Consider the following 9,834-nt stretch of genomic DNA (forward strand, 5'->3'; position numbering starts at 1 on the left):
CTGTGATTATAAGCGAAAATATATACTACACATACATCGGTATCGGCTATCAACAATTGATGGTGATGAAGTGCAAACGCTTTGAGCGCTCATCGTCGATTTGAAGTCGAATATTTTCGTCCGTAAGCCACAATCAGCGCTGCTAAATCAAAAGCAGCTACCTCAACATCACTGACTATGGAAAACTTTCCGTTACCATGCGCAGTGATTAGTCGTTGACCGTTATTCGCAGCGTAGAATTGCGGTGGAATTGTTGAGGTGTTGCAAAGGTTTTGTGGTCTGTCTGCCGATACTTTACGCACCCACTCACTCACTCACTCACCAACAATAATCCAAACAGACAGTGAACTTTTAATGAGCTCTACCGTGGCACGCGAGGCATGCCACTGTTTTAAATGAGCTATAGACTAGCCATAGTTGCGGCTAATGGCAACGTTGCATTCATAACGCCGCCTATAGAACCCGAGAGTTTGTATGTGTTACTTGATGCAATTTTCCGCGAGCTTCTGCATCCCAATAGCAGTAAGATGAGCGCCCGGCAAACGGCTGTTGACTAAAGTGGCAACAAGAGCAGCGGCGAAGTCGATAACTTTGGCTGTGTCATTGATTTACTATTCTTATGGTATGTGTACGGAGAAGAGCGAGGCTTGTTGTTAGTTGCCGGCTCGAACTACATAAGTCAGCCAGCGAGGGTTCTTTGCGAAACTCCCTTGTTAATATGGTTGTTGCTCTGTCTTTCAACGCTGAGATAATTGGCGAACGCTGATGCGTTGTGGCAGCACGCAAATAGATGAGAATTCACCACAAATCCAACACACATACAGATACCCGCGCACATTTACCATATTTGCAACAAACTGCATGTGCATAGCGGCAGCATACATTGCAACAATGCAAATAGCGCACCTGAATAATAGCGGTGTAATGAGTGCAGCGACGCAAAGGGAAAATATAGCGCCACATAAAAGAAATTAGAAGTGATTTGCATCATAGCAAACAAACACAGAGTGGTGAGCAGAGTTGGCTTGCTGGGGCGTATGAGTGACGCTGATGGACCTGATGGAGCGTGCAGCGCGTAATGGCGCCGGTAACGAATGCCACTTGTGTCTGCGGTGCACCGACTGCGAACTACCTCAAAGATAACGTTCAGAGCGTGGAGTCTGGCTATGTTTTTGTATGGCACAATTGTCTGGAGTTGTTGTAGAGAGGGCGAGACAGTGGTTCTGGTAATTGACATATTCCGGCAAAAGCGGCATTTACTGAGACTCGTATATTGTAGCGAAGTTGAAGCCAAGATTAGAAAATAAAAGACATAACACATATATACCCTTAAGATTAGTTTAACGTTCGTCCACAAAATCCACGTTTATAAAAATAGCTCAATTTTCTATCACACAGTCATAATCCAAATCGTTTATCTACCAACTCATATTCCCAAACGACATTCTTCGAGGTCCTCACAGAAAATCTATTAATTGCCTAATTGCATCACCTTTATCCTTACATAGTGAGAACTCTTGCTGACGCAATTGGACAACTTTAAATACACTTAGCGATTCACAAGAAAGATAATCAGAAACCAGTTTAATGACGTGTCCGTAATGGCGCTGAATCTGCATTCAATTGCTCAAAACCAATTAACGACTTGCTGGAATATTCATTGCTCGGGTTTTTAAAATTACTTCCGGAAGCTTTTTTATACTTTTGCAATTTATTGCAACAGAAAATTACAACAATAAAACCACTCTAGGCAAACACATATTTACATATAGAATTTATTAGAATTAAGAGGCGAGTTAAAATCTGTTTCTTAAAAAACCTAATCTTGTGTAAGGGATTTACACGCGAATAATTTCCACTTGAATAATTTACCAATATTTATTCCCAAAAAAAAGTTAACTCACAACAAGTTGCTAATTTCACGACGTATGAACAAAGAAATTTGAATTGACTAAACGCAACAATATTAATATTCAACAAAAGTCTATATTTTCCATTTCTTTAAGTTTCGGTTTACAAATTCATGAAGTAATTTGAGCAATGCTGCCAATTTAATGTAAACTCTGTGATTTTAGTTGTAATTTCAAGTATACTGTTATCAGTAACCATACACAATCTAGACTCCTGATACAGTAGCGAGGACAAATAGACCGGCAACAACACACCAGCAGCCTTATAGCTTGAAGTTCTGAGAGTTATGTTTGGATACAGCAACGGAGATAGTTGTAGAATCTCCTGAAATAATCCCGATTAATTAAGTTAATGGAGTTTAACGCTGCCGTTTGTGAAGGCTATCCACAATATATACCCCTATAATGGTTTTCAACTCCACTCAGTTGAATGGAAATTCAAGCACTTCAACTTAAAATAAACCAACACTTTTCTGGTATCACGATTTTCAACTATTTCCCGTCGAAGTTTGGTTGGTTTGCCAACCTAATAATGAAGATTTGATAAATATTTAAAAAGCTGAAAATCAAACAATTCAAATCAGTTAATCACGAAATGGTGAATATGTTAATTATTAAAATAGACATTAGTTTCGATTAGGATAGGCTTACAAAAAAACTTGGAACCAAAACTGCATATACGAAAAAGTCTTCATGATCACTCAAATCCAGTGGAACTTTCTGATACCAAGCAAGCTAGTTACCAGCAATGCATTTTAAATAGTTTTAACTTTAGGCTAAGGCAGACGATCGTAGTATGTCAATGGTTGTTAAACGGGTTTCAAACATTATCAATACCGCATTTGACGCAGTGTAAAAAATACAAATGACCGAAAATTCACTCTTCACTATTCACTCTTTGAAATAGTTTAAAGTTACCATATATGTACATACATATACAAAATAGTTTGTTTGACCGTTTTCTATTTTCCATTAATATTTTTCCTAAATAAACACAGCAATTTTCAACTACATTTTGTTTGCTTCTAGTCAACTCCACTGGCACAAAGTTGAAATCCGTAATACCACAAAAAATTTAAGTTTGACAGCACTTCAACCATTTTTTATCAGTTTTAATGAAACACCCATTCTCCTAGTTCCGCATTAGGTTTCTGAAAAAATAAATATGTTTATACAAACAGCTGTGCTTAGAGCTTACTTAGCTGCTGAGTAGTGGATTTCCAATCCAAAAGTTGCCCATTGCCATATATAGCAATCTCGAATTACGATCTGTAGTATACTTAATAGCGATATATAGTATGTAATTATCCATTATTTATGGAATATCATACCATGTATAGCACTGGACAATTTCTCTACAGGTTTTTGAATATTAAGAGGGTAAAATGCCTAGATCCGAATTTTTGTAAAAACATTTTGTAAAATTCGATAAACTCATAAACATTTATTTCATTTTGACCCTAACTTGCAATTTGTGCAAAATTTATATATCCAGAGAGCATTTCAAGCAAGTTGCATATGATATACTATATGTAGGTACATTTATTTAGTTTTATTCTTACTCTATGATTATGGTCAGTTGATATGACTTAGAGATTTATATTCAGACTCATACAGATTGAATTTTCTTATAGAAATACAGTATGCAAACGTCACTTATACAGTACTTTTTACAGATCTATGTATATATGTATATAGTAAATTATTTATTATAAACTAATACGAGAATCGGAATCTATATTTGGTATATGAGTTAGTAGCACATTTAGTGCTCATAGAGTCTTTAAAAATCCATGTAATGAAGAACAGTAACATCAATTTCTCTCTACTTTTCAGCGATTAGCAACAGTATGCGATTCATCAGATCATTTGCGACAGTCTCATTAAGAGTATTAAGACGTGCAGCCAGAAAGTCACCGAACTTGGTATAGAGTATTTCACGCGCCGTTGGGTGACTTGGTTTTTCCGCCATGCCGAGTGTATAAGTGCTCGCAGGCGAGAGCCGACCATCGTCGAGCATATCCACGTCCGGATCATCGAGATCGTCTAACTCAACATCGGGCTCAGCGAAGTCTTCGTCGATTATTAGACTGGCAGAAGAGCCGGGTATATGGGTTTTAGATTGAGCTTTAAAAACGACATTGCTGTTTGTGACGTTATTGTGTGGCAAGCCAACTTTAGGATGAGTATTTAAATGTTGAGCATGTTTGCTTTTTGTGGCTGGGGTTAGTATTGCATTGTGCCGTGGTGAATACGCTGAGTTGTGTTCATTAATGGTGATAGTGGTGAGTGAGAGTGTGTCGGGCGAATCTGGCTCCTCTTTAATGTAAATCGAGGGCGAACTTGAGGCCGACGAGCGAGAACTCGAAATAGCTACGAGCGATTGCGTGCCCGGTGGCGCCGGCTGTGACTGCATCTGCAGCTGTGGCTGCGCCGGTTGTAATGCTAATTGTGGTTGTTGCTGCGGCTGAGAAGGAGGTCTGGAATTACAAGTGAAAGATGAATTTCCGTTTCCGAAGTTTTGTAATGTTGAGATCGCGTTCGTATTCAGGCTAAGGATCACGTCGGGTTGCATGTTCTGCAAGGGCTGTTGTGGTAGTTGTGGCAGTTGAGACGCGGCAGTCAGCGCTGTGGCATGCGCAGTTGGTAGCGGCTGCGAATGTGGTGTCTCATTTAACGGCGCCAATTGTTGCAAGTGTAGCTGTGTTGGAAAGGACATGCCAACTGGGAGCTGCTGTTGTTGCTGCTGCGGCAATGTTTGGTATTGTGGTTGTTGTAGTTTCTGTTGTTTCGGGTCGTTGGCCTGCGCTGGCTGTTGGTTGTTGGGATTATTGGGATCATTCGGCGCGAAATACTGATACTCATCGATTGCGCTACTATTGTTATTGCTATGATGTTGCTGCGTTTGTTGTTGCGCCTGTGCATCGGCCGACATTTTATTGCGCTCACGTGATCTGTGAAACAAATTCGAAATATTAAATAAAGAATTTATGACAGAAAGTTTTACTTACTTGCGTTCCCTTATGACTTCCTTTAGGAAAGCCATTGCGTCATAATACTCCCACTTGGACTTGAAGCGTGTACCCAGCATTTTCTCATGATTCAACTCACGGCGAAATATCTCACGCAGCGAGGTGAATGTGCGCTGCACTCGCTCGCCACTAACACCAAAAACTCGGCCCAACTCGTTCCATTTCAGCGCCTTTTTCTTATCCGAGCGCTTGTAGTGCGGCAGGCGACAGTCCCACAGTATCGCATTCAAGCGCACCAACTCGATGAGACGTCGCTTCTCGATGTTGTGGCGTGAGAACGCCATGTCACCCACATTTCCTGCGGGTTCACACTCAACCGCTGCTATCTTGAGGTTATTTAGCTTTTGATTATGGGCTAGAAAAAGTTCCACTAACTGGAACTAGAACACTCTTGTATGTATAATTAATCCGTTCTGGTAATGCACCAAAGGGCATCACTTCCGTTATCAGGCTTCTATTTTATTATTTCTTACTGTTTGCTTTGCATGCGACCTTTTCAATACTTCAGTCACTACTCTTGCGCATACAAAAGCACAATTACCTGCAATTAGATATGTGTGTATATATGTAAGTGTATGCTCAGATATGCGATTGTCTCAATGTATTGCGATTTGGCAACACTAGTTGTACGCTCTCTCCTAACTGCTCTCTCACTTAACGTTTTTGGTATGAGTGCAGTTAACTTTTGTAACAGCTTTTGGGTGTTGCGGCCGTTAAGCACTTTGTAGTGGTATTAGTGTGGCAGTACCTCTACCAATAGCAGTAGTGCGCAAGCGCTGCTCAGTGGTGGATGCTGCAATGTGAGAGCAACGAAAATTAGTTTTACAATATTGTAGGGATCAATTGATGGCAAGTTATTTAATTAAATTAAAATAGTTTCATTTATTTATATTATCACAGCACATTTTTGATTAAAATAAATTAAATAAAAGCTAATACACACAAAATAGTTTCGAAATATTTCCTATTAATCAAAGCCGCAGCGTGATTTTATGAGCATGAATTCCAATTTGCATTCCATATCCCATTTCATCTTTGACACATACCACTAAAGGACTCCTAACTTGTGATGCCACCCAAATAAGGTGCTACACATGCCTCAAACGCTTCAATGCAGCTGAATATAAGTATAATGGGGTTATTGACCTGCATGGGAAGAAGAATTCAAAATTAGCCCCTTACAAGTATTATTACTGCTTCTACTGTTCAAATTATTATAACAGAGCTTATTACCAGCTTATGCAATGACAATGATATGTGACAGTTGTCTCTTAAGGCAAATGGGACTTTCACCTACTATAGCTCAGTTACTACGTCCACTAAAACAGAATGCTGGCCTAAAATTTAAATTTTATATTTACTGAATGGATCAAAATCATTCCCAGGGCTCAAGATATATAGGTATTACTCATTTTAAGAGTGAAAGGTAAAAAAATATTTCTAGAAATACATTTCAGTAAAAGCTATTAAACATATATTTAAAGAGATCATGATGTTGTTATAACAACTCACCTCATATCCAAGACATATTTGTAAATTGCATCTGGATTGTTTTTGATCATTTATAAGGTCTTATAAAAAATTCTATTTTTCCAATTTTTGGTAATATGCATCCCGCGTTGTACAGGGTGTTCGCAATTAACGCAAGATCGCGAAAACGGTCTTGGTCCCATCGCGGTTTGCCACCATCTACTTACTACAAGTTGCACCTCTGCGGGAAAAAATCTTAATATCCCTTGGCCAATAGAGGTGGAATTATGTTCAGTATTTATATTACGAAAACTTCGAATGGTGGGGTTAATCAATATATTAAGTCGTTATACACACTTTTTTATATATTTTATTAACTTAAAGAATATATCCGCCCTGAGATTATCTTAGCAAAGGGCATACGGTCGAAATAAGCTGACTTTTCTGCAAATACATATGTATATTCAAATCAAAATAATCGAAATCTGATTAATTTTCGTCCTAAATTTTGATTGACACAAACATTTTTAACTTCAAAAGTGCTTATCTCAATACTAAAAGTATTTTCTTGCTTTTTAAACCAATTGAAGCCTATTTTAAAATCTACTATAACTAATCCCAGTTTCAATAGAAACGTCTTCATTATTATTGTAGATCCATAAGGATTTTAACCCTTTGCACTCGGGAAAATTTTGGACGCCACCAGATGTTTTACTGTCAGAACATACTACATAGTCTCGTTTTCTTATACCGACCTTTTTTCTACAAACTCCCTTTATTGCTCTTTTCGAGTGGTTTCGAGAAGTGCTCAGTTCCGCGTAAGCCCGCGTCTCATGTTCTTGTCTGACACAAAAAAGCCGCCGACATTTCTTGTATGCTTGTATATCTCTTGGTAAATATACAATATTTTGATATAATTTCTTGCGCTATTTTAAGAGAAAGCTTCAGGGAAACATGCACGTCTTCAAAAGTTGCGCGGAAATAACTTAATATCACTAATAAACTTGAATGTCTCTGTCCCTGAGAATGGATATCCGAATGATATGCTACAATTACGATGTCCCCTGAGAGGGGGCAGCGGAGTGCAAATGGTTAAAGAGATATTTTCAAATCAAAAATTAAATACCAAAACCGTGAAAATAAATACGTTTATCATAACAATTGGCTAGCTACTACATAACTACATAGTAACATCTTTTCCATTTCACTAAAGTATATTTGTTGTTATGCATAAACAACTACCTTAAAGTTACTCAGAAGACAAAAATCAACTTGTTCATCATATAGTACATATGTATAAAGAATAATTTACCAAAGATTCAACCGATTTCGCCCATTTCCGAAGGAAAATTTCGTTTGCTAAGCTTTGATATACATATTTACCTATAGCAGAGAAGATAATAGTAACTAAAATGGCATTCTATGAGAGAAATACGCACTTAATGCAAGCCTAAATACATGGAACTCGTTGCCTGAATATGGTCAGGAAATGTTCAAATATGAAACTGGTCAGACCCCAAAAATCTGAAACATACTCCACAACTAATTTAAAGATTCTAAATATATACCAGAAGAGTTATTCTATATTTTGTTTTAAACAATACCGTTATATAGGTGGAGCATGGTTCTTTATTTATAACACAACATACAGCTAATGCAACATTCTGTGACCTGTGACTTTTTTGATAAATCTGACTCCAGTAGCGGGAGATTACTACATTAAAATTCTGAGGAAGCTGGGCAAAGCCAATAAGTCAACTTTTATGAAATAAATGCTTTTTGGATGGATATGCAACCGGACAACAGAATTGAAGACCGAATGGTCAGTATCTTATTACCACTTTTATGCCAACAAAACTGCTGAGCAAACGTTTGCGTCTGCAAGTTCTACTTTGTTTTGGTGTCGGTTCAAATTCATTTGATGTTTCGCTGCACGCGGCCTGTTGCGCTTGTGGCAACGCTAGCGGTGATGCTCCACTCAACGGTATATTGTTGTTAGCAACTGCAAGTAAGAATGCGGCGGACTAAAAATACCCGAAAGCTGCCGCTAAAATGCAACGCGAAGCAAAATTGTTGTGTCAAGTTTGTTTTGGCTCAGCTTGCAGTGTTGCACTAATTTTTTAACGTTAGAGTTAGAATAAAATAGAATTGCAACAAAAAATAAAAGGTATTTTTTTGGTTTTTTTGGAGATTACGTAATTATATATGGAAAGTGTTAGAATGAAATAGAATTGAGCATGTATACTAGCGTTAGAATGAAATAAATATGAAGTAAAAAATGCATTGTTATTTGCTTTTGTGCATTTTCTATTGTTTTTGCTTATTAGGATAGTATGTGTGAGACATACTTATGTAGGTATGTATGTATATTATATCTGCATGTTGGTAGGATTTCAATATTTTTTAAATATATCATATTGCGTGTATAATACCGTTATCAATATTCTAACAAACGTTAATGCACGCTATCGTTTTTCACATATGAATGTGTGTATACATACTTACATATACATATGTCCATATGTACGTACATTCACATACATATATGTATGTATATAATATGTATATGTGTATCTTAGGATTATGTATATATGTATATGTTTTATATAAGGTTGCCTTCTATTTTGGATGAAACACAGTAGGAGCCACTGTTGGTATCAGTAGTACATAACTGTATAATATATGTATTTACTATATAAGCCGCTGCTTTTCTTGTTCGCATGACGCCACTCAACTAAGCGAAACACCACAAGTTTTTATTAACAACAATAAAATTCAATTTATTTCAATTAACAACAAATGCCAGCAAAAAATGGCTTAGCAAGAACCGTAACAGCACAAATGAAAAACCAACAATAACAATATGAACAGTCAACAACAAACGCACGTAGAATGAATGGTTGGACAATTTAGTTGCACGCTAGTTCCTTTTGAAATTACTATGAATTTACTCACTTTTGAATTTATTGTTAATACAAAATACTTAATCATGCACTTCCAGAGAAATACTAATTTTTGCACTTTCTCAGCCAGGCTGTCGCACTACACACTTTACTTAGTATGTGTTATTTGTTAGTAAGTTTAGATTTGCTGCCACCACTTTCGTTCGCAGCAAACGCCCTGCAACAACTACTATCGCCGGGACCACTACAATTTGCCACCACAATTCGCATAAACACATGCACGAACACATACGTACGTGAGTTCATAACAAAAGCAACAACATTTCACCGAAGCAACAGCAACAAGCGAAAGCAAAAACAATCAACCAACAAATCGCATACACATAATCAACGAATGGGATACACACACATACATACATATAAATATTGATGTGTCAACACTCGGAGAGACCAGCGTTGGAGAGTTGCAGATACAGATTACAATAACAATAGCAAATATACGGTAGAGTAGCACACCAG

The 9,834-nt window shown here is 37.4% G+C and overlaps 1 protein-coding gene across 3 annotated transcripts; it reads right to left on the bottom strand.

Annotated features, from left to right (window-relative positions):
- Positions 1–3,334: 3,334 nt before the first annotated feature.
- LOC126762325 (nuclear transcription factor Y subunit beta) lies at positions 3,335–9,547 on the bottom strand. Of its 3 annotated transcripts, XM_050479020.1 has the most exons (4): positions 9,368–9,547; positions 5,989–6,088; positions 4,922–5,735; positions 3,335–4,864 (listed from the first exon to the last, which is right to left on the bottom strand). In XM_050479020.1, the coding sequence occupies exons 3-4, from the start codon at positions 5,224–5,226 to the stop codon at positions 3,736–3,738; spliced, it is 1,434 nt and encodes a 477-aa protein (XP_050334977.1). In that variant the 5' UTR covers positions 5,227–5,735; positions 5,989–6,088; positions 9,368–9,547; the 3' UTR covers positions 3,335–3,735. The 3 variants fall into 3 exon arrangements, with proteins under 3 accessions (XP_050334977.1, XP_050334976.1, XP_050334978.1); XM_050479019.1 differs by lacking the exon at positions 5,989–6,088; XM_050479021.1 differs by lacking the exons at positions 5,989–6,088; positions 9,368–9,547 and adding an exon at positions 6,455–6,695.
- Positions 9,548–9,834: the final 287 nt, after the last annotated feature.

The sequence above is a fragment of the Bactrocera neohumeralis genome, chromosome 6 (assembly GCF_024586455.1).
Source record: "Bactrocera neohumeralis isolate Rockhampton chromosome 6, APGP_CSIRO_Bneo_wtdbg2-racon-allhic-juicebox.fasta_v2, whole genome shotgun sequence".
NCBI classification, from domain to species: domain Eukaryota; kingdom Metazoa; phylum Arthropoda; class Insecta; order Diptera; family Tephritidae; genus Bactrocera; species Bactrocera neohumeralis.